Genomic DNA, 22859 nt, shown 5'->3' on the forward strand with positions numbered 1-22859 from the left:
TCCTCGAGATGGTTCAAGGTTTGAGGAATTCGGTGCCTTCCTCTTTGGGGCTTTAAATTCTTCCCTTCCCACCTCCCAAACTCTGTCACTCTGCTGGCCAATCTAGGCCAGCTTCTAACGATTTGGCCCGGAGATGGCCGGAGGCCGTAACAGTTGCTAACCATCACCCCCCCTACCCAGCTAACACCCCCCTACCCAGAGCGGCAAGTATTCCGCGGATTCTCCCAAGAGGGAAGCCGAGGGCGGGCAGAGGAAACAGGGCGAGCTTCCCGAGGACCGCCAAGCAGACACGCAAGACAGGCCCGGGGCCGAGTTCGAGATTTAACAAAACAGCAGGCAAATGACAAAGGTGCTTCCCCCTAGGTCAACGTCTTTCTCGGGGTCCTGGATGGTTAGGAACCCTCCAATTTTCTAGCGCGGGGCGAGGGCCAGGAAAGCGGTTCCAGCTCTTCGGGGCGGCTTTCGCCCTCCACGGGCCTCGTCCCAGCAGAACGACCGCGAGGAGGGGGTGGGGTGGGGGTCTTCTCCGTCCCCCTTCTTGTGTCCGACAGCGTCAAAGGACGGCTTCAGAGGTACTGCAAGGAGTTCAGGCTGTCCAGCTCGACTTCGACGGAGATGATGTGATGGCCTGGCACCATGGCTAGGCCCAGGACTCGGGGCTCGCCTGCTGAGAAGGAGTCTGGAGGAGACCGGGGGGGGGGGAGGGAGAGAGAGAGGGAGAAAGAGAGACAGAGGGAGAGAGGAAGAGAGAGAGGGAGAGAGAAAGAGAGAGAGAGAGATAGAAAGCGGGAGAGAGAGAGAAAGACAGAGGGAGAGAAAAAGAGAGAGGGAGAGAGGAAGAGAGAGAAAGAGAGTGAGAAAGAGAGAGAAAGCAGGAGAGAGAGAGAAAGACAGAGGGAGAGAAAAAGAGAGAGGGAGAGAGGAAGAGAGAGAAAGAGAGATAGAAAGCGGGAGAGAGAGAGAAAGACAGAGGGAGAGAAAAAGAGAAAGAGATAGGAGGGAGAAAGAAAGAGAGGGAGAGAGAAAGAGAGAGTGAGACAGAAAGGGGGGGAGAGAGAAAGACAGAGGGAGAGAAAAAGAGAGAAAGATAGAAAGAGAGAGGGAGAGAGAAAGAGAGAGAGATAGAAAGGGGGGAGAGAGAGAAAGACAAGAGGGAGAGAAAAAGAGAGAGACAGAGAAAGAGAGAGGGAGAGAGAAAGAGGGAGAGAGACAGAGAGACAGGGAGAGAAAAAGAGAGATAGAGAGGGAGAGAAAGAGAGAGAGAGAAAGAGGGAGAGAGAGGGAGAGAGAGAAAGAGGGGGAGAGAGAGAAAGACAGGGAGAGAGAGAGAGAGAGAGTCAGTCCCCCGTCCCCCCCCCCAAGGAGGAGAGAGGCTCTGAGCCTAACCGCCCTGGCTTCACTTTTCCAACAAACCCACTTCTGATGAGGTTTTTTTTTTTCCTCCGCTCTCGTAGAATTTCAAGGGGTCACCAAGAGGACATCTAGTCTCGCCCCCCCTGTGGGGTTTGTGCATCCTGAGGGTGGGTTGGAAGCTGGCTGGTTTCGGGGAAGAGGAGCCCTATATCTCTGCCCCTATATCTTAACCAGTAGGAAGTCTGGGGGTGCTTTTAAACACCCCGTCGGAATTGGCCTTGTTATCACGGGGGAGACAAAGGCGGTTCCCCCCCCCCCCACACACCTTCGTGGCACCTCTGCCTTTCAGTCAGTTCACAGCATAGAAAATTACTTATAGAAGAGAATATCTGCAGCTCAGGGTTGAGGTGTGGGGTCCTTGGTGCTCTCTGAGCTGGGTGGTTTTCCTTGCAGACGTTTCATGACCTAACTAGGGAACATCATCAGGGCTAGAAGGGAGGGGGGGTTGCACACCAGAAGGGGGCAGGAGGGGGGGAGGAGGAGGAGGAGGAAGAAGAGGAGGAGGAAGAGGAGGAGGAGGAGGAAGAAGAAGAGGAGGAAGAGGAGGAGGAGGAGGAGGGCTGTGGGGTCCTTGGGGGTCTCGGAGCTGGGTGGTTTCCTTGCAGACGTTTCATGACCCAGCTAGGGAACCTCATCAGAGATAGAAGGGAGGAGAAGGAAGGAAGGAAGAAGGGAAGGAAGGAAGGAAGGAAGGAAGGAAGGAAGGAAGGAAGGAAGGAAGGAAGGACTGTGGGGCGCCTGGTGCTCTCTGAGCTGGGCGGTTTCCTTGCAGACGTTTGACGACCCAGCTAGGGAACCTCATCAGAGATAGAAGGAAAGGAAAGGAAAGGAAAGGAAAGGAAGGAAGGACTGACTGAGGGGTCAGTTTGTTCCTCCTCCTCCTCTTCCTCGCCATCCCTACTCCCTTCTAGCGCTGCTGATATTCCGTAGTTGGGTTATGAAATGTCTGCAAGAAAGCCACCAAGCTCAGAGAGCACCAAGGACCCCACAGTCCTCCTCCTCCTCCTCCTCCCTTCTATCCCTGATGATGTTCCCTAGTTGGGTCATGAGACGTCTGCAAGAAAACCACCCAGCTCAGAGAGCGCCAAGGACCTCTTCTTCCCTTCCACAACACTCCCCCTTCTTTCCCCCCCCCTCTTCTTCCCCTGCTCCTCCGCTCCACACAGCCCTCTTCTCTTCTAGCCTTGATAATATTCGCTACTTGGATAGTAAAATGTCTGTAAGTAAACAACCAAGAACACCAAAGACTCCATAGTCTTCCTCTTTCTCCTCCCGTTCTTCTCTTCTGCTCTGCAAACCACCCTCCCTTCTAGCACTGATGACGTTCCCTAGTTGGGTCATGAGACGTCTGCGCAAGAAAACAACCCAGCACAGAGAGTGCCTCGCTCGGGAATACTTGACTTTTGAAGAGATCCAGGTCATTTTAGAGGGATGAGGGCGCAGTCGTCAAGCACCAGGCCGGGGTGCAGTGGGGACTCACCCGTGGGTTTCAGGTATTCTTGGGCAGAACCCAGGATGACATTGCAGTCCCGGTCAGTGCACAAGAAACAGCCCACCAGGGTCCGTCCGTCGGTCATACGAATCCGCAAACTTTTGTTCAGGAGGTTCTCCAGCTTGCGTCGTGCACGCAGGTAGGGCGAGTCAGCTGCTTCTTCCACCGGGTCCTGCCAGAAACACCCAGAAAATATGTCCTCGGTCCCACCCAATTTTTCCAAAAGGAGAGCAAGCCACTAGTCCTTACAGAGGTTGGGTGAGGTTAATATGCACCCACGGCAGTATCCTTGGTGTTTTAGAGCTGTAGCCTGGATTGCTTTCAACACAGGTGCATTGCATTAATCTATTATATAATGTCTGAACGACTGTCTCACTTAGCAACAGAAATTTTGGGCTCAATTGTGGTCGTAAGTCGAGGACCACCTGTACTATAGTATAATATAATAATGCATACATAATAGAGTGTCTGTGTGTGCGTGTATACATACGTATATATGTATATGTATTTGTATACATACATAAATACATACACCGGTATATGTGTGTGTGTATCTATATATCTATATCTCTCCCACTTCTCTCAGAAGAAGCAAGCTGAAGTCACCAGCCTGAGGATGACGGATGAGATTTCGTCGAAACGTTGCCCTGATACCTCCAATTCTACGTGGGGAAAAAACCCGAATGACCAAAGATCTACATACAAACACCCGCGAAAACCTCAGAAAACAAATATCTATATCTATATCTACACACACATACATACACACACAGAGAGGTGTGTATATATCTATATATTTGTTTTCGTAGATTTTCACGGGTATAGGTATGTAGGTCTTGGCGTATTTGGGTCTTTTCCCGTGTAGGATTGAGGGTGTCTTGGCGACGTTTCAACGAGGTCCCACTCGTCATCTTCAGGCTGGTGTCTTCGGTTTCGTGCAAAGCCGAAGACACCAGCCTGAGGATGATGAGTGGGACCTCGTTGAAACGTCGCCAAGACACCCTCAATCCTACACGGGAAAAGACCCAAATACGCCAAGACCTACACATCTATATATTTATATCTACATATCTAATCTATATGTCTCTATATATCTGTATCTATACACACACACACACACACACACACACACGTGTACCTACCTGTAGCTATCTATATCTATCTACACACACACACACATACAAACATACACACACCACACACACACTGTAAAAACTATTTAAAACAATAATATATTTTATTTTATTAAATTTATATACCGCCCTATTCCCGTAGGACTCAGGGCAGTTTACAGGGAAGGTTAAAAACATAACATACAAAAATTAAAATCAGATTAAAACAATGAATTAAATCAAGTCCCCGAAATTTAATACATATAATACCGTAATAGGCATTTATCTATATTAACTATAATAAAAAATTTAATTGTATTAAGCTGTTATACACATAGCTAGGTTAACAATACTATTTAGAGGCCAGCCCCCTTCCCAACTTAGCAGATGGGCTTTGTAGTCCCACATCGTTGGGAGGGGGCTTTAACCCCCCCATTTCTATCCCCCACCCCCGCCCTTCCCTCACCTCGGCGGCGCTGTTTCCGCAGCCGTTTTCGTCCGACTCCCGAGGAAGCGGCGGCGGCGGCGGCTGCCTCGGCATCGGCTCCTGGGCCGGCGGGGCCGCCATCTTGCCGAGAGAACTACCCTTCCCAGAAAGCCCCGCGGCCCCTCTATGGCGGCCTTACGCACGCACGCACGCGCGACGCCACGGCCGCGTCCGGCTTCTGCTTCGTCCCCGCCCCCCGCGAGCTGAGCCTGCCTTTCCCGTGGGGCCTTGCGGCGGCGCGTTGCCCGGGGAGCGAGGGACGCGGCGCATGCGCCGGAGAGGGCGATGCGATGGAGGGTTCCTCCCGGCCGCGTTTCTTCACGCCGCGGGAGGTGGCGGTGCACAACCGGCCGTGGGACCTCTGGGTCTCCTATCTGGGGCGGGTGTACGACCTCAGCCCCCTGGCCGAAGAGAACAGAGGTAAGGCGGGCGGGCGGGCGGGGGGAGGTGAGTTTCGGGGCTTCCCAAGCGGAGCCTCCAGGTGGAGAAGCAGTCTACCTGAAGGGAGGAGGAGGAGGAGGAGGAAGGGTGGTTATCCGAGACGGGAGTAGAAAGAAGGGCAGTCAGGGAAGAAAGCTGCCTGAGCAGGGGTTGGACTAGATGACCTCCAAGGTCCCTTTCTTCTTCTCCTCTTCCTCCTCCTCCTTTTCTTCCTTCTTCTTTCTTCTCCCCCTCCCCCTCCAGTCAAATGAATCCATTCTTCTGAACGATCCTTCCTTAAAAGGAACGCTCTAGAGATGTTCTATAGATGCAATGCGGTGTTTGTGTCTTCTTGTCGTTGTCGTCATCATCATCATCGCAGTTGGAGGGCTAAATTCAAGGCTTGGCATGGTGCGGGGCGGTCAAAAAAGTCAAGATGGCGGCCCCAACCCTGCAGTGAAAGCCCCCCATATATATATATATATATATATATATATATATATATATATATATATATATATATATATATATATATATATATATATATATATATATAGCAATTTGAATAATTTGCACAAATAATGAGCTGTCATAGTTGACTATATCCTGTGGATAAGCCTTGAGACAGGCCAAAGCAGGAATGAAAGAGTTAATTAGCAAGGTGCTTTCAAAAAGCCTTGACAAATACTTAACATATATATATATATTTAATCCCATTTATATCCCGCCCTTCTCCGAAGACTCAGGGCGGCTTACAAGCTTAGCAGTAGCCTTCATTCTATGTATATGCCTGCTTGTTAGGGCTTTCACACACACCCCAAGCGGCATTATTACAAAGTCAGCTTAATTGCCCCCAACAATCTGGGTCCTCATTTTACCTACCTCGGAAGGATGGAAGGCTGAGTCAACCTTGAGCCTGGTGGGACTCGAACCTGCGCTAATTGCAGGCAGCTGGTGTTACTTAAGCAGGCATTAGCCCACTGCTCCACCAAGGCTCTTTTATTAACATGCATGGCTTCCATAAACACACGTCCATTATGATAAACGATAAAAACTCGAAAGGGCAGAATTGCGGGGCCCCTATCTCCTTTTCTGCAGTTCCCTATGATTCTTACGGTGCGGTGGCGGGCGCCATGTTGACTCTTTTGACCCCCTGAGACTCAAGGAGCAGGAGGAAAGGGTCCTGGCTAAGCGGCCTCTCTCTCTCTCTCTCTGCGCAGGGGACCTCCTCATGAAGCCCCTCCTGGAAGTGGCGGGAAGAGACATCAGCCACTGGTTCAACCCCAGAACCAAAGATGTGAGTGTCCATCTGTCTGCCCGAGGACGCCAAGCTGGGGGTGGTCAGCCTTCGGGCCTTTCTGGATAAAACCGGGCCCTTCCTTTCGCAAGACCCAGGAAATGGGCCTGGGGAATGCCGGCGGGTAGACCGGTCACTTGGTGATCGTTGGAAGTTACGGCAGAATGTGAAAAAAAAAGGGAATGGGTTCCAAGTTTCGGCGTCTGTGCCTCCCCCACCCCCCCCATACAGCCACGTGGCCACATGTGGGGCACTTGGCAAGTGGCCCGCATTTAGGTATCCTGCAGTCACAGGATTGCGATCTGTGACTGCAGTTTAGGTGGGAGGGCGGACTCACCCACTCCTCATTCTCTGCGCTCCACCTATCTTAAATGTCTATGGCGGGGGTCTTCAAACCTGGCCCTTTGATGACCTGTGGACTTCAACTCCCAGAATTCCTCAGCCAGGCACGGGAGTTGAAGTCCACAAGTCACCAAAGGGCCAGGTTTGAAGACCCCTGGTCTGTGGCAATTCTCCGTCATCCAGCTCCCAAAGAGGCTTTTTCAAAAGGCTTTGTTTCCCCTTTTGAAAAAGCTCCTTTTGGTTCCCCCCCCAAAATCCCTGTCCTGGGTTAGCGTAGCGATGTGTTTATTTCTCTTCTGGCTTCTGCGACGGTTGTAAATTGAGGACTGCCTGGATCCCACAGTGCCCGTTCCTTTTTCTTGCCGAGAAGTCGAGATCTTCTGATCCTAAGCCAATGTTCAAAAGGTTTCATTTCTTGACGTAGGGTGGAAGGAAGGAAAATGGCTCTTCCTTTGAGGAGGGAAGATTTCCATCCGTAGGGTTGGAGGGAAACATCCTTGTTAGATGATGGTTGAATCTGGGCCTTCCGCCCTGCGCCTGTTTCCTTTCAGATCCAGACACACATCGATCCCCTGACGGGCTGCCTCAAGTACTACACGCCCCAGGGCCGGTTTGTGCACATCCCGCCGCCTCTTCCCCGCTCGGACTGGGCCAATGATTTCGGGGTGCCCTGGTGGAAAAACCCCATATACGAAATAGGCATCTTGTCTGCTAAAACCCGGCACATTCGGATCATCAACACTCTGACCTCTCAGGAGCAGACCCTCGAGGTGAGTCCTGCCCGACCCCAAGACCCTCGGAGCCATCGGTCTCCTTCCCTGGGTGACGTTGAGTGTATTCACACAACAGGCTTGAGTCAGGCGGCTATTAGCTTTAGGCTGGAAATTGGAGGAGTGTCAGTTTGGTGTGCGCGAGTTCTAGTCCCGCCTTAGGCATGAAAGCCGGCTGGATAACTGGGGGCCAATCACCAGGAGGCTGTGAGTTCTAGTCCCGCCTAAGGCACGAAAGCCAGCTGGGTGAGTCTGGGCCAATCACCAGGAGACGGTGAGTTCTAGTCCCACCTTAGGCACGAAAGCCAGCTGGATAACTTGGGGCCAATCACCAGATGGTGAGTTCTAGTCCCGCCTTAGGCACGAAAGCCATTTGGATGACCTTGTGCCAGCCATTTTCTCTCAGCCCTAGGAAGGAGGCAATGGCAAACCACTTCCGAGAATGCTGGCGAGGAAACTCGCGTGGACTTCTCTTGGCAATCTTCAAGAACCATAGCCAATAAAACAAAGGGAGAAAAAAACCCTATACCTATACATGCTTAGGGTTGACTATGATTAGGGCTATATTGGGTCCAGTTCAATGCACAGAAACTGAGTGACCCTGTGGAAGTCAAGCCAAGTTGACCACCTTGACCCCAGGAGGGGGGGGAAGGGGGCTCAAGGGTGTCCCCCTTCTGTGGGTCCCGTGGACAACCGTGGGCCCCGTCTGCAGGTCTGCTCAGAAGAGACCATGTGGGAGATCTTGAGGCGCTACCTGCCCTACAACGCCCATGCTGCCAGTTACACGTGGAAGTACCACGGCACCGTCCTGGACATGGACAAGAACCTTCAGGACAACGACATTCCCGATGAAGACGAGGAGTTCTACCAGCTCAACATGGACGCTGACGACTTCACATCCGCCATTTTGCTCTACTTCAACGATGACCTCACCGAGCTCTAGAAACCCGCCTAGCCGTGGGCCTAGTTTCTCTCCAACTCTGAAAGCCCCAGTTAGGCGCCCCTTTCTCTCACCAGCAATTGCAGGACGCCGAATTGTAACTTTAGGGTCGGCGGCATGGGCCGTCCTCGGGCAAACCCCTTCTCCCTCCATGAGCAGACCTGGTGGAATGGGAGATGCACCCCGAATTACGGTGGGTCCCTAAAATACGGTTTCCGAGTCTTCTGAACTTCCAGCTGAATCTTTAAGGGCTCTCCTTGCTGTCGTTTGCTGCTGTGGCCACTAGAGGTCAGTCATGGCTCACTGTGCAGTCATTTGTGATTTTTAAAAATAATGACCCACCCAATTTTATATCTCAACTTTTAAACTAGGGTCCTCTGGCCTGGATGAACATCCTGCTTAATCCGAAAGGAGACGAAGTAATCTCGGAGCGGCTATTTGCTCCTGCTCGAGTGGCTTGTTTGGAGGGCAAAGGGGTCTCCGAGGGGGAGGAAGGAGATAGGCAGCCGAGAATCCCCTTGGGAGGATAAGTGGGATTAAAAACGCAGCAGCAAAACATGGGATGTTTGCATTAGAAAGACATTGTTGTCGAGTTTAACTTTTATTATTATTATTTTAAAAAATCATCTTGACGCATGCCTTGAAAAGAGCAAATCTTGAATAAAGATTGTCTTTTCTTCGTGTAACTTCAGATGTTAAGGTAAAAAAAATATATAGGCGACCATCGGAATCGTACATTTCTCAGAAGTAAGCCTGCTGCAAATCGGTTTAGCGAGGGTGATTTTGTAAGAATCCTGTCCGGGATTGCAGTCCGAACTTGTTTTGTTTTCGTAAACTGGGGTTTCCAAAGAAAATACGTTAACGGCAAAGTCGTATCTTGAGTCAGGCTTGATCCTTGGTTGTATTTGGGACCACGGATCCGTACGGGTCTTTGGCACTGGCACCAGAGTGGTTTGCCGTTGTTTTCTTCTGGAATCTCTGTGTATTTCCTGGTGGCCTTCTATCCTATATTAACTTGATCCTAGTTTGTTTAGGATTTTGGGAACCAGACAGAATTGCTTAGATGATGCCGTTTACCTAAGTACCAAAAAAAACAACAACACCCCACCATTACTTTAAATTTATTTGTAATGTTTATATAGCTGCCCATCTTTCAGACAACTCTGGGCACCTTCTGATCAAAATTTAAAAGACGTACAAAATCATTTTGAAGACTTATTAAAATGCAACCGGTTGATAGATAAAACAATAACAACAAAAAAACACACCAAACCCCGGTGGTTTCAGGGGCATTTGTGGAAAAGCTAGCTGCGTGTTTCAAATGTCCATTTCCTCCGATTGTACGGAAACCAGCAATTCTTCCTTGTCTCTCGTCAATTACGTTTCTGCCGTCAAGCACGACAGGCTGCGTGGTGCTTTTCATGATCGGTTCCCGGGATTCACTGTATGTCAGGCAGCGTTTCTTTTAAAAAGCCCGAAGTGTTTCCTTAAAAATAAATAAATAAATACAGGTCTTCCTCAAATTATGACCACGACTGAGTCCAAAATCGCGGTTGCTGAGCAAGACGGTCGTTAAGTATGTTTTGCCCCACGTTACGGCTTTTCTTGCCGCAGCTGTTAAGCGAATCGCTGCGCTTGTTAAATTAGAAACGTGATGGCTAGGTGAGCCTGGCCTTCCCAATTAAAAGTCAAGGTCACAAAAGGAGATCCACCTGACCCCTGGGGCGCTGCAACCGTCAGAAATGTGAGGCGGTTGCCAAGCATCCCAATTTTCAGGGCTGTCGTAACTTCGAATGATCACTGAGGGAATGGTTGTAAGTCGAGGACCACCTGTAATAATTCTGCATTTAAAATGCAGATGAAAACCCCACTGAAAGAGATTCTAGTCCATAGTGATCCTGAGATGCAGCCTCAAAGGGATTCTGTGGCTCGGCTTGTCTCTTATTGGAGCTCTTAACGTGTTTGCAAACAGCAGCTCCCGTAAGATCTGCCTGTGTGCTTCTGCTGATCCAGGGGTCAGAGCCAGGGGGTGACCCCTTTGCGACCGGTGGACCTCAACTCCCAGAATTCCCCATCCAGGCAGCCACGTGCGTAAAGGGCCCTAGTCGCCCACCCCTGGCTTAGAGGCTGGTAATCGGCCTCAAGTGGCTGTTGAGATCGAAGGCTCAGGTGCACGCAGATCACCAGTCTCACGAGACGGTCAGGGCGGCAGCTTCTGAGGAGCGCGCGTTGTAAGGGACAGCCGAAAACCCTCAAGGAGAATTAAGTCAGCCCCGGGGGACCGGGGAGTTTAACCCTCCTCTGTAAGGGCACAAGCGTGCTGCTTGCGGGAGGTTGATCCGAGGCTTCCGGTGTGTCCCCAAGGCCCAGTGGGCCTGCCATCCATCCGAGCCCACCGTTGACAGGGAGGGTGTGTGTGTGTGGAAACGCAGTGTGATCCTACGGGGACACCTCTTCCAGTTTGCAAAACAAAGCGGCCAGCGATCCCCGCCGGTTTGGACCCGGAGGTCTTCCAGGGAGGCGTTCTGCTCTACTCGCCCACGAGGCCCCGCACAGCTTCGTTTCTTAGCCCGTTTCCTGTCACCTCTGTCTCCAAAAAACCCCGTCAAGCACGGGCTGATTTATTCCTACAGAAAGCTGTAGGCCGGTTGGCGTTTTGGGAGGAGGCGTAGAGAAGGGGGCACCCACTGGGCCTGCCAAGAGTAGATCACCACTGGCAGAAAAGCCCACCTGTGGGATGTGCGGAGAGAGCGCGGGGGGGGGACTCACCCAGAGGGGAACTTAATCTACGACCCCCCAAAGAAGAAATGTTCTAGCCCTGTTGGGGGGGGGGAGCCACCCCGCAGACCTTGAAAGGTCTGCTCTTGGTCTTGGCAGAAGGCAGCGGGGAGAGAGATAGGAGAGAGAGAGAGAGAGAGAGAGAGAAGGATGGGCACCGGTCCATTTTCACAGGCGGCTAGCCTGGCTGTGGCAACATCAGGCCAGCTGTCTTTTTTTCCCTCCCTCCTGCCTGTGACAGCTGTTAAGAGGGGGAGGGAGGGAGGGGAAGGGGAAAGAAATCCAAAGTTGTGAAATGAGACTTGGGAGGTTGAATGTTATCTACGGTTCTGGCAGGCCCCGTCGCCCCCAGGGAGATTTTTTACTTCTACCAAGATCAGGTGGGATCGTTGCCATCCATCCTCCATCTCGTGGGGGGGGGGAGAAATGCAACAATCCCCCCCCCTCCTGAGAAAGCCTACCACCTGGCTTTTCTTTTCCTTCCAGTGCTGGGCTGCCTCACCTGCCACCTGCTCCTGGCTTTAAAGCCCCCCCTCCCCTCCCCCAAGCAAACTCTTTCTTCCATCTGACAGCTGCTTTGCAGAAGAGAAGCGCCAGCCGGCCGCGGGTTGCCCCTCTTTCGTCCCCCTGCCCACCCACCTCCCCACTTCTGGCCCTTTTGCTCCGCAGCAGGGGAAACCCAAGTCCTTCCAAAAGGATTGTCCTCCGTAGCGGTTTTTGTCATCGTCGTCCGTCATTAAATAAAAGTTTCTACGGACAGCCAAGCGAACCGGGACTGGGAAAACGTCGAGCCAAGATGTTTGTTGCAGGACAGAACTCTTGATACTGTCGCCAGCTACTTCGTAACCGAGCCTGCTGGCGGGGTGGCAATCGAGGGAATCGGGAATTGTCCGGGTGTTTCAGGCAGCTTAAGCAGGACAAGGTCTGTGGGCTGGTGGTGGAAGGCGGCTCTCGGACAAGAGCCCTTAAACCAACTTAAACCAAGCAGGCCCCAGAGAGTGTGACCTGAAATCGCTGGCTGCACAAGACCTGGGGGGGGGGGAGTGCAGGGAGCGTTGTTGAGCGCACTGAACACCTAGCCTTCACAATCGGCTGGAAAGTCGTTGCAGGTTTTCAAGGCTTCGGCCAAAGGTGTGGACCCAGAGGCTAAAAAAATCTGGCAAAAGGTGGGATGAGTTTCTAAGGGAGGCATCTGCTCTCCGTTTGATCATTTGCGCCCCGGGCGTTCACTTCAATGCCTCCAGGTTTTCATGTACATTTCCAACAGGGAAACACGCGACAAGTACACAACGGAAAGGGCAACAGTGTGAAGAACAGCACACACCTTTGGGGCCCTTTTGAGGGCCCCAGGGGGGCAGCGGGGTGGGGGTAAGCAGGCAAAATGAAGAGGCGGCTTTTTAAATGCCATGTCGCGGATCCCTGGATGGAAGTCCTGACGTTCTGGACCTGGTGAAGACGCTCCAAAGATGGGCCTGCGGGAAAAAGGATGTCCTCTCCGGTCTCCGGCCCTTGGACGGTGAGGACCTAAAGATTTGGGCCACGTTCAGAAAATTAGGCTTGGACTCCGTTGCGTTGGCCGACGGGTGAGAGGACGCTCAGAACTGGCGAAACTTCAAATTCAGATGCCACTGAGCCGATCCAGGCTTCCTCTCCCCCGCTGGGAAGGAAGGGGTGGGTGGGTGGGTGGGAGGGCGATTGTACGTACAACCAGAAAGTCCATTTCTGGGTCAAAGAGGTGGATAGCGTGAAACCTCACAAGGCTCTTCTGGAGCACTGGCTTCCGGCATTGCCAGAGAAACGTTTCAACGTGAATGAACGGGCCTGGCGCCCACTGGCTCCGGGAGGGCTTCGGAGGGTGTTGCGTTAAATATAGAAGCCACCCGGGGGATGGATGACACTCATCTGGCAAACAGTGTCTCCTGCAGGCAGAGTTACTCCTCTGTGGACACTTAATAACTGGTCGAAGGGGGGAAAAGCCGAGACTGAGCTTGAACAGCCACAAACAGAGAGAAGAAAAGGTGTGCCGTGTAATATTTACAGGGCCCTCTTTTTTTGGCTGCCATCAAGAGGCGCTTCCCATCCCAGCCAGTCATTTGAAGCCAGGGTCCCATCCTCGCCACCGTCATTCCTGGATGTTCAGGAGGGGGATACGGCAGGCATTTAAATACGTACGCATATCAAAATGCCGTACTGACGATCCTGGCAAGATTTCCTTTTCTGGGCTATTTGGTCTCGTTTCGTGCTTTGGGAAAATCTCGCAGCTAGAGGAAAATCTGCAAATGCGCAAAGGCCTCAAAAGTAAGCCTGGCGATCCGTTTGGCCACCGCGTCTAAGCAGGCTACAAAACACGCCGTACGTTGAAACAGGACTCTGGCCCTGTGGTCCAGTTCCAATAAAGTTGGAATACTTTGAATAAGCCTCATTTGTTTCCAGATTTATGATTCTAAGACTCACCATTTTAAAGTGGATTACCCTGAGCGAAGGAACGTTGTGTTTGTAGGTGATTGTTCCGAAACATCTCTCCAGCGTTGAGCCCTTCAGGATTCAGAACGTTTTCCTTCTCTCGCTGGAGACCGAGAAGCAGAGGAGCTTGGAGAAGGGGGCCCTGCTGCAAGGGACTATTAAAGCAGGTTTTAAAAAATTAACACAAATGTGCACCTCGCAGAAACCTGAGGCTAATAATAGAACCCGCTCGGCTGTATTTGCACAATACGCTTGTCCCGGTTGACTCAATGAATCCAATTTTCAGGGTTGGCTTAGCGAACTTAGCCAGAGGGGCTGGGTTAGTACAGGTCAAGCTCAAATGCGGCCAACTGACCTGTCCCTAAAAGCGACATGACACACGGTCCCCACCAGAAAATAAAAGTTGAATTTTACCTTTTGCAAATACTAGAGAAATAACGCTGGAATCTTAAATCACGTGTAGGCTTTTCAATGACCGGGTGAAACTAGGGAGAACAAAGCAAAGTTGGCACTGTTAATTCTCCACAAGTGTATTTGAATTTATAGTAGGTTTCTCTTAGCACAGGTGTGCCTATTCACTGAAGATGGTACATTTGGCAGGCAGGATCAGACACCCCCCCTGGGCACATTTCACTCAGAATAGGATGCTTGACCCCCAAAGTTTGTCCGCTGAAGACTCTTTGTAGTTCAGTATTTACTCAGAGGGAAACCCCAGTGGGTGGGATGGCCAATAGCTTTCTTTTCAGGAATAGGATAAGGTCGCAGTCCCCTTGGGATTTGTCTACCTGGTTGTGTGCAGCAGTGGTGCCACCGGAGACTTAGGCGCAGCCCGTTCCTCGCGTTTTCTTTGGTGAGGACGGTACTTACTTATGTGCAGTGGCTCAGGGCAAATCTGATTCTGTAATTCTCAGATATTAGTAGACTTTCCATTTGCAACAATCTTAAGAGCCAGACAGGAAGAGATGCAGGCCCTTTACAACTTTCTTGTTAGGTTGGTGGGTAGATTCTTATCACAGATGTGTGTTAACCAGTAAAAAAGAAAGTTTGGTAAAACTCAAGCATACATCTATTAGGTTTGACAGTGAAAACGATGCTGTGTTCCTACTGTTAATTATTTTTGCCTCCATCTTACAGGCATGGGTTTTAGTTGTTTCCCCTGCTATAAAAATAGGGTAAACAACTTTCAGCCCTAAATGGAACAGTATTACAAAATAGTCCTAACGAGGAATGCATAAGAAACAAGGTACTTTTATTTGGGGGAACCTTACCTCAGAGGCAAAAATACAAGGTTGGTTTTGGACACTCTTATCACATACAATAATTTAAGTGCATCAATCTCCCTGCCGGACTGCATCATGATCACCCCCAAATCTGATTGAAAACCGGCTTCCCTGTCAGTTCGGTGATGGGGAAATAAAAACTTTGTAAATAGATATTTTATCACACTAATTTAATTATGCCTTATAATTTATTCCTGTGGGGCAAATCTAACATACTTTTAAAAAAAAGAGTATCCGGACCCTAGCTTTCAAACGTTATTAATTTTAACGTAGCCTCTTTTAAAATGCAAAACCTGACCAAAATCATATTTATTTATTTTATTTATTTTAATCCCATTTATATCCCGCCCTTCTCCGAAGACTCAGGGCGGCTTACAATTTAAGCACAAACCAATGTGCTTAGCAATAGCAATATGCATACATACATACATCGCTGTGTCTTGTCTGCCTGTATCAAAAGAATCTCATCTGGGAAAACAATAAAATCTCCTTTGTGAACGTGGACCAAAAAAAAAGAGAAATCTTTTAATGAATTGCAGTAATCAGGGAGGTTTTTTTTCTTCTTCTCTTCTTCCTTTCTTGCCCTAGAGGAAAAAAAGAAAAAAAAATAAGCCACTCCCTTCTGAAGTATTTAAAGTTAGAGAGAGAGAGAGAGAGAAAAGGGGGGGAGGAAATAAAACAACCCTATTCTTTCCCCCCCCTCTTGTGCTAGTAAAGCAACCATAAGCATACACCAAAGTCATGGGTCTGACTAGTATGGAACAAGTTAACCTTTAACAATTTTATGCTGATGTCATAACTGAGCATGAGTACTGATTAATCCAACCTTTTCTCTCTCTCCTCTCTCTCTCTCTCTTCCCCCCTCCCCGTAAAAAATATTTTTATTGAGGGAGGTGGGGGGGAGAGAGAGAGCCTAAGGAGAGGAGGGGAAAAAAAAAGAAAGAAATAATTTAGAGCAGCCATCTTTGTTTTATGCAGAAATCTTGTCAGGTTCCCCCCAGTGCCAGGAATGTCTAAATATTGTTCATGACCACAGATCTTGGGCGATTGAAAAGAAAATATCACCACAGCAAGAAGAGGGGGGGGGGGAAACCTGCCTTGATCCTGATTTATCTTTTCTTTTCTTATTATTTATTTTTCTTGGCTAATTTTTTTTGCCTTTTTTTAAAAAAAAATTGGAGCTGTTTTCTTTTTTCTTTTTGGAAAAGGAAGGGGGGGGTATTTCTCTTTTTTTTTTTTTTGGAACCCTAAGGAAGAGGGGGTTAAAATTAAGCCAGCCATTTTGGGCACACACATATATATATGTGTGTATATATATATCTATATTTCCCCTCTTCCTTTCATTTTTCTATGGGGGGCCCGTTTATTTTTTACCTCGCGGGGGGGCCCCGCTTTTAAAAATAATTTACAGGCGGCCATTTTTGTTGCTTTTTTTTTTGCTCGGGTGGCAAAATATGATCCTCGACTCCCCACCTCAGAAGTGAGACCCGGTTTTTTTTTAAAAAAAAAATTTCTTTTTTTTTCCCTGGCGCCCCCCCTTACCCTCCCCCCAAAAATATTTTTTTCTAACCCCCTCCCCCCAAAAAAAGAGGGGGGGGGGAGAAGGACAAGATCTGAGGAGAAACCTTGCCCAGAAAAGGAGGAAGAAGAAAGAAAGAAAGAAAGAAGAAAAGTTGTGAGGGAAAAGAAGAAGGAAGAAGGAAGAAGAGTCCCGGCCATCGCATGGGACTTTCTCCTCGGCCCCCCCTCCCCACCAATTCCACACACGCCCACCGCCCCCCCCTCCTTTTTTGGCGGATTTTTGTCTTTTTTTTTTTGAAGGCGGGGGGATGGTCTGAGGGGGGGCGCTTTTGAGGGAGCGCGAGAGGCGGGCAAGGGGGGCCGCCGCCGCCGACCCCCCCCCCCTCCGCCCGTCGGTGTTCCCCCACCCATCCGCCACCCCCTACCCCCCCCTCCTCCTCCTCCTCCGGCACCACCATGGCTTCCCCTCTGAGGGAGGACGAGGAAGAGGAGGAGGAGATGGTGGTGTCCGAGCCGGAGGGGGAGGAAGACGAAGAAGAGGAGGAGGAGGAGGAAGAGGAGGAGGAGGAAGAGGACGACGACGAAGAAGCCGCCGCCGCCGCCGCCGCTAGGAACGACAGCCCGGGCGACATCTTCCCGCCCGCCGTCGCCTCAGCCGCCTCAGCAGCAGCAGCCGCAGCAGCAGCTCAGGCGGCGGCTGCCCCGCTGACCCCCGTCGCCTCAGCCGCCGCCTCCTCCACGCCGCCCGCCGGAGGGACCCGGCCGCCGCCAGGTAAACAACCGGCCATTTCGAGCCCCCCCTCCTTCTCTTTTCCCCCGCCCCCCCCCCGCGTGAGGGAAAAGAACGTGAGGGAAAAGAGCCGAGGGAGGGGGGCTGCCCCCCCCTCCGACCCCCCGCGCGCGCGAAGGGAGGAGGGAGGCAGGGAGGGAGGGGCGGGGCGGCTGTTGGTAAACAAGCAACGGTTTTCGAACGCCGCGGGGCCGGACGGGATGCCCGCGCGCCGAGGGGGGGACCCCCGCCCCCCGCGCGCCGGACAATCTCCCCCCCCCCCGCCCTCTCCAGCCCCGCCCTCTCTCTCTCTCTCTCCCGCCCTTCTTTCTACCTCTCCTCCCCTCCCCCCGCCGCCGCCCCCCCCCCCCGCGGCTGGGTTCCCGGAACAGCCTCTGGTTGCCTCAACCCCCCCCCTCGCCTCCGATTCTGATGATTCTGTCTGCCCCCGCCCCCCCCCCACCTGTCGGGGGGGGTGGGCCTCGCGAGGCCAGCTAGACGGACGCCCCTTCCCGCCAGGCGGCGGGAGGACAGTCCCTTTCGGGGGCCTGAGGGGGAGGGGAGCGTCTGGGAGGGAGGGAAGGGGGGAGAGGGGGGTCTGTGAGGAAAGTCGTTGACCTCCCCCCTCAGGGGTTGGGTGAGGGAGGGGAGGGGGAGAGGGGATCCTTGACCCCCCCCCCAGGGTGTCTGTTGGGGGAGGGGAGGGCAGGGGGAGAGGGTCTGTGAGGAAAGGGAGAGGGGATCATTGACCCTCTCCCCTCAGAGGTTCTGTGAGGGAGAGGAGGGGGAGGGGAGGGGCAGAGGGGATCATTGACCCCCCCCAGGATGTCTTAGGGGAGGGGAGGGCAGGGGGAGAGGGGGTCTGTGAGGAAAGGGAGAGGGGATCATTGACCCCCTCCCCTCAGAGGTTCTGTGAGGGAGAGGAGGGGGAGGGGAGGGGCAGAGGGGATCATTGACCCCCCCAGGATGTCTGTTGGGGAGGGGAGGGGGAGAGGGGATCCTTGACCCCCCCAGGGTGTCTGTTGGGGGAGGGGAGGGCAGGGGGAGAGGGTTTGTGAGGAAAGGGAGAGGGGATCATTGACCCCCTCCCCTCAGAGGTTCTGTGAGGGAGAGGAGGGGGAGGGGAGGGGCAGAGGGGATCATTGACCCCCCCCAGGATGTCTTAGGGGAGGGGAGGGCAGGGGGAGAGGGGGTCTGTGAGGAAAGGGAGAGGGGATCATTGACCCCCTCCCCTCAGGGGTTGTGTGAGGGAGGGGAGGGGGAGGGGATGAGGAGAGGGGATCCTTGACCCCCCCAGGATGTCTGTTGGGGGAGGGGAGGGCAGGGGGAGAGGGTTTGTGAGGAAAGGGAGAGGGGATCATTGACCCCCTCCCCTCAGAGGTTCTGTGAGGGAGAGGAGGGGGAGGGGCAGAAGGGATCATTGAGCCCCCCAGGATGTCTGTTGGGGGAGGGCAGGGGGAGAGGGGGTCTGTGAGGAAAGGGAGAGGGTGTTGTTGAGCCCCCCCTCGGGTTGTGTAAGGGAGGGGAGGGGGAGGGGATGAGGAGAGGGGATCATTGACCCCCCCAGGATGTCTGTTGGGGGAGGGGAGGGCAGGGGGAGAGGGGGTCTGTGAGGAAAGGGAGAGGGGATCATTGACCCCCTCCCCTCAGGGGTTGTGTGAGGGAGGGGAGGGGGAGGGGATGAGGAGAGGGGATCATTGCCCCCCCTCTGGTCCACTCCCAGTGTCTCTGGGTCCATCTCCATTGAGGGGTGGGGGGAAAAAGAGGGAGCGCTTGGGGGTGTCTGGGACTCCATCTCCTGGTGGGGAGGGCTCTCATTGACGGTGGGGAAAGAGGGCATAAGTAGAAAAGGGGGTGGCTGGGCACTTTGAGGGGGGCCAGAGGAGGGAGGGAGGGCCCTGGGCCTGCTAGGGGGTGAGGGCTGAAGTGGCCTCTGAGGGAAGAGGGAGAGGGGATGACTGCCCCTCTGCCCCCCCCAAAGCGTCTTCTGGGCCCGTGTGGAGATGGCGCCCGTGTGGAGATGGCGCCCTTTGTGAGACGGGAGATAAAGGGGTCACTTGGAGAGGTATGAGTAGAAAAGGGGGTGCCGGGGTGACTGGGCGCTTGCGAGGCCTGTTTTGACACCTCATAGGAAGGAGGGATGTCAGGGTAGGGTGGGGTGGGGGTGAGGCTGTCTTTGAGGGAGGGGCGTTTGAGGGGATCGTTGCCCCCCCCTGTGCCGTCTCCCCGATGGGGAGGGCTCCCATTCTGGGATGGGGGGAGGGAAATGGGTCGCTCAGGGGTGTGTATAAAGGGCCTGGTAGGGATGGCTCCCGTTGGAGGACGGGGTTGGCCATCCATGGCGGGAAAGGAGGTGTCACCTGGGGGTGTATAATTAGGAAAGGGGGTGCTGGAGTGAAGGGATGGCTGCACGCTGGAGGGATCCTACTTACGGGATGCGGGCTGGAATTGTGGAGGGTGAGCAAGGTGCTTAGAAGAGAGGGATCTTGTGGGCCAACTTGGCCAGGCTTCCCTTGACCAGGGCTGCCTGTCCAGCCTCTTCCTTGCCAGTCCTGGAGATTTAAGGGCTCTGGCCAAGAGTTTGCAGTGACCATAGACACTAGAGGGAGAGTTCTCGGATCAAAACCCCAGATAAAAGTGAATAAAAACCTACCACCCATACAGGTGTGTAACCGGCCTAGAAGGCCTAACAGGCGTCTGAATCCAATTCACACGAACAGTTTGGTACAAGATTTGGCCAATAAAATAAAATAAAAAAAAAATCCTACGGGCCATCGGGCATCAGAAGGCAAGCCCGTCTGTTGCTTGGAATAAATGAGCATGCCAACAGGAAAGATTTGAGAGGTTTAGAGCCAAATAGGCAACGCCAGGCCAAACATCACTTAAAAAAAAACCTCATGAAAATAAAGACCCTTCTAAAACTTTTAAAGGCTGCATTTTCCCCCCAAAGTGTGTTTGGGTAACTATTTCACCTGTGAAAAGAAGTGAAAGGGAAAATTAATGGACACTTGTTTAGACAGTGTTAAAAGGGACTTCTAAGGATATTAAATAATATACAGATCGTGTCTTCCCTGCAGATATTTAGCAGAAAAGCTTATTTCTTGCCTCTGGTTTTAAAAGTAAACTTTCATGAGAAGCAAACTAGTTTTCTGTCAATCTGGGTGTGTACTTGGATTCACGTTGGCCAAGGCGGCTGGGAATTCTGAGTTGGGTCCCCCCTCCCCGTAGGAAAGGCTGATCCAACTACAGGTAGTCCTCCACTTATGATCACAGTTGTTAAGTGAAGCACTGCACTTGTTAAGTTAGTAACACAGCTGTGAAGTGAATCCGCTTGCTTTTGACCTGACTTGTCAGAAGGTCGCAAAAGGGGGAGATCATGTGACCCCGGGACACTGCAACCGTCATAAATACGAGTCGGTTGGCAGGTGTCCGAATTTTGATCAGATGACTGATATGCTGCAACGGGGTCGTGTGAAAAATGGCCACGGGTCGCCTTTTTAAAGCGCTGTTGTAACCTCGGTCACTAAACAAATGATTGTTAAGTCAAGGGCTACCAGTACTGGGAAATGTCCTTTATTATTTGCCTGCCTGCAATGGTTTTGTTACCATCACGGATAGACAGGGACGTTCTCTTTTTTTAAAAAATTAATAAATAACGCATGGTTAACTTACAGAAATTGCGTCCCTGCATTTTGTCGGCTGGTTGTTTAGCTGATGGTTACAAAAGTCACTGGGGTAGCTTTTCTGATTACAGCCTCGTTGAAGGCTAGTGCCTTGATTTCTTATCAGTCTGGGTAACGTCGATGTGCCAGACAACAAGCTGATTTAATTATCTCTAAATTGATGGGCTCTTCCCACGTGGCTTTATCCGCATCTGTGACTGGCACCCCCCACCATATGAGGGGCTATTCCAAAGAGGAAAAATGGATGCTCCTTAAGCCTCCCTCTCGTTTGTCGTGCCTTTGATTTAATGGTGGACCCTCGGTCAATAATTCTCCGTGTTAGGGAATTGGAGGTATCCCTTAGGCTTAGGAGAAAATGTTCCGTAGCCCCGTTAGTCCCTTTTTTCCTTGGATTGTTGGGTCATGGCTGACTATGAAAGAAAGCCTGCTATCAAAACTTTGAAAAAAAAATAGCAAATAAAAATCTTGCCAGCCTTCCTTATTTAGCAGTAGATCTTTTGTGACCAAGTCGGTGTTGCTTGAGGCCTGGGTGGCAGGACCTCCTGGTTGGTGACGTTTCCCTTTTGTAATCCCCTCTTGTTTTTTATTCTCTGGGGTGAAAACAGCAACTCTAATATAAAGTCCTATCGCAAAATCCGAGCGGATAAAAAAAACAACCCAGCTCGTAAACTACTAGATAACGGTTTCTGTAACCGACGGGATGAATCCGTTGGGCCCTCATTACCCTGCAGCGTATCGGGCTTGCTTGTTCGCCATGCTCACGACTCTGGGTTTTTAGCCGCCGATTGCTGTAGAAGCGAATAATAAAATACAAACATTTACATTTTGGCCTTATTAAAAAAGAGAGAGAGAGAGAGAAAAAACCTCCGTCCTTTGATGGTGTTTATCAGGGCGTCTTAAGTGGGCTGCCTCTAGGGAGGTGGCGTTAACTGTGATTATTGGTGAGACCACTCCAAGCACAAGGACTGAACGTGTAGGGAGATAACACATAAGCCATAAGTAGGGATATGTTAGACTAAAAACCGTAGGAGAGAAGCTAAAAGCCGGGGGGGGGGGGGCGGATTTTGGCTCTCTCAGGAGCAAAAGGAAAAAGGGGGGCTCCTGCTTAGAGAAGATGGAAAAGATAGGGATGGGCGATCAGAGCTTTTCGGCCTCAGCTGAACAGCTGACCCAAGGAGGGGAGGGCAACCTCTAGTAAATAAAGAGAGCATTAAGGGCTGTTTGGCTAGCAGGGCGTAGCTTTGATGTGTCCGGAAGGAACACATAAAAATTGCCGATCCCAATCCCTGTGTTTTATGGGGAATCATGGGAGCGGGCCTAGCATCAGAGGATTAGATGGGGCAGTTCCCATTTCCCACCTGTCGTAACTTTGTACAGTCACTAAAGGAACTTGCGTTAAGTTGGAAGTGTCCAGTGCGGTGCACACTGCTGGGCTGTCTGTCCCAGGCTCCTTGCTCTCTTCAGCATCTCTCTCAACGGCTTGGATAAGGAGTTGGAAAATTCCAAATTTTCAGACCATACGAACTGGGTGCAGTGGGTGGGTGGGTGGGTGGGTGGCGGGAAGGGTAACAAGCCGAGGAGCACGTTCCCATTTGGGAAAAATCTTAGCAAGGAGTAATAATTGTGGAAATCCAGCAAGATGCCTGTTTTTTGTTTTTTTTTTAAACGGGCCGATGTAAAGCCCTACGTTTACACCAAAAGTTTACAAAAACAGATCTGGCGTGCACAGTGAGTTTGGGCATCTGATCTTTTTTTTTTTTAATTAACAGAACGCGGCCGATAGAGACTTCTGCACACGAAGTTCTTCACATTTTTTCCCCCCTTCAGTTTAGGAAAGCAAAAAAAAGGTACACTCAAGCCTGTAATCTCTTGACGCTGCACTAGAGTATTCGGAAAGAATTAAAATACCTGGTTTTTGTGGCACCAGGGGCTCTGTGAGTTTGCCCCCCATTGTTTTTCCCCCTGTGGGGGGGGGCAAGAGGTCTCATCTGCTAAGCAGCAAGGCCTGATTTGGTCTCCGTATTGTGAGAACAAACAGGCCTGGTTCCTGGGAAGCCAGGAGAGCCGATGATATATTTGTTTGCTTTCTCTC

At 51.6% G+C, this 22859-nt stretch overlaps 3 protein-coding genes and 1 long non-coding RNA gene across 10 annotated transcripts in view; 2 read left to right on the forward strand and 2 right to left on the reverse strand.

Moving 5' to 3' along the window:
• Positions 1-308: 308 nt before the first annotated feature.
• Positions 309-4603, reverse strand: LOC308678311 (N-alpha-acetyltransferase 38, NatC auxiliary subunit-like). The gene is made up of 3 exons (XM_081345420.1): positions 4484-4603; positions 2894-3077; positions 309-679 (listed from the first exon to the last, which is right to left on the reverse strand). The coding sequence occupies exons 1-3, from the start codon at positions 4583-4585 to the stop codon at positions 567-569; spliced, it is 399 nt and encodes a 132-aa protein (XP_081201546.1). The 5' UTR covers positions 4586-4603; the 3' UTR covers positions 309-566.
• Positions 4604-4791: 188 nt separating this feature from the next.
• LOC308678530 (cytochrome b5 domain-containing protein 1-like) lies at positions 4792-8810 on the forward strand. 2 transcript variants are annotated; one of them, XM_081345760.1, is made up of 4 exons: positions 4792-4924; positions 6145-6221; positions 7115-7333; positions 8645-8810. In XM_081345760.1, the coding sequence occupies exons 1-4, from the start codon at positions 4795-4797 to the stop codon at positions 8801-8803; spliced, it is 585 nt and encodes a 194-aa protein (XP_081201886.1). In that variant the 5' UTR covers positions 4792-4794; the 3' UTR covers positions 8804-8810. The 2 variants fall into 2 exon arrangements, with proteins under 2 accessions (XP_081201886.1, XP_081201887.1); XM_081345761.1 differs by having other exon boundaries at positions 8046-8711.
• A 54-nt stretch (positions 8811-8864) lies between these two features.
• LOC308678531 lies at positions 8865-15541 on the reverse strand. 4 transcript variants are annotated; one of them, XR_014028674.1, is made up of 4 exons: positions 13929-14256; positions 13506-13669; positions 9542-9759; positions 8865-9350 (listed from the first exon to the last, which is right to left on the reverse strand). It is a non-coding gene; the product is annotated as an uncharacterized lncRNA (long non-coding RNA). The 4 variants fall into 4 exon arrangements; XR_014028675.1 differs by lacking the exon at positions 8865-9350 and adding an exon at positions 14382-15541 and having other exon boundaries at positions 9379-9759; positions 13929-13999; XR_014028676.1 differs by lacking the exon at positions 8865-9350 and adding an exon at positions 14300-15541 and having other exon boundaries at positions 9379-9759; positions 13929-13999.
• An 826-nt stretch (positions 15542-16367) lies between these two features.
• Positions 16368-22859, forward strand: part of LOC308678524 (chromodomain-helicase-DNA-binding protein 3-like) — a 104004-nt gene continuing 97512 nt past the window's right edge. For 2 of the 3 annotated variants that reach the window (XM_081345749.1, XM_081345751.1), the window contains exon 1: positions 16369-17087. In XM_081345749.1, the coding sequence (XP_081201875.1) occupies positions 16772-17087 (316 nt within the window). In that variant the 5' untranslated portion in view covers positions 16369-16771. Of the gene's footprint in view, positions 17088-22859 lie in introns of all 3 variants that reach the window. The other variant, XM_081345750.1, reaches the window with a different exon arrangement.

This window comes from Vipera berus (genome assembly GCF_964194415.1).
Source record: "Vipera berus genome assembly, chromosome: Z".
In the NCBI taxonomy this organism is placed as follows: domain Eukaryota; kingdom Metazoa; phylum Chordata; class Lepidosauria; order Squamata; family Viperidae; genus Vipera; species Vipera berus.

Bases quoted from the DNA above. Each gene is read 5' to 3' on its own strand.
- LOC308678311 (XM_081345420.1), bottom strand. From the start codon at position 4,585: ATGGCGGCCCCGCCGGCCCAGGAGCCGATGCCGAGGCAGCCGCCGCCG. The intron at 3,078-4,483 runs GTGAGGGAAGGG...TGTTTCTGGCAG, and splicing joins GCGGAAACAGCGCCGCCGAG to GACCCGGTGGAAGAAGCAGC. The intron at 680-2,893 runs GTGAGTCCCCAC...GGTCTCCTCCAG, and splicing joins AGAATACCTGAAACCCACGG to ACTCCTTCTCAGCAGGCGAG.
- LOC308678530 (XM_081345761.1), top strand. From the start codon at position 4,795: ATGGAGGGTTCCTCCCGGCCGCGTTTCTTCACGCCGCGGGAGGTGGCG. The intron at 6,222-7,114 runs GTGAGTGTCCAT...GTTTCCTTTCAG, and splicing joins TCAACCCCAGAACCAAAGAT to ATCCAGACACACATCGATCC. The intron at 7,334-8,045 runs GTGAGTCCTGCC...CCCCGTCTGCAG, and splicing joins CTCAGGAGCAGACCCTCGAG to GTCTGCTCAGAAGAGACCAT.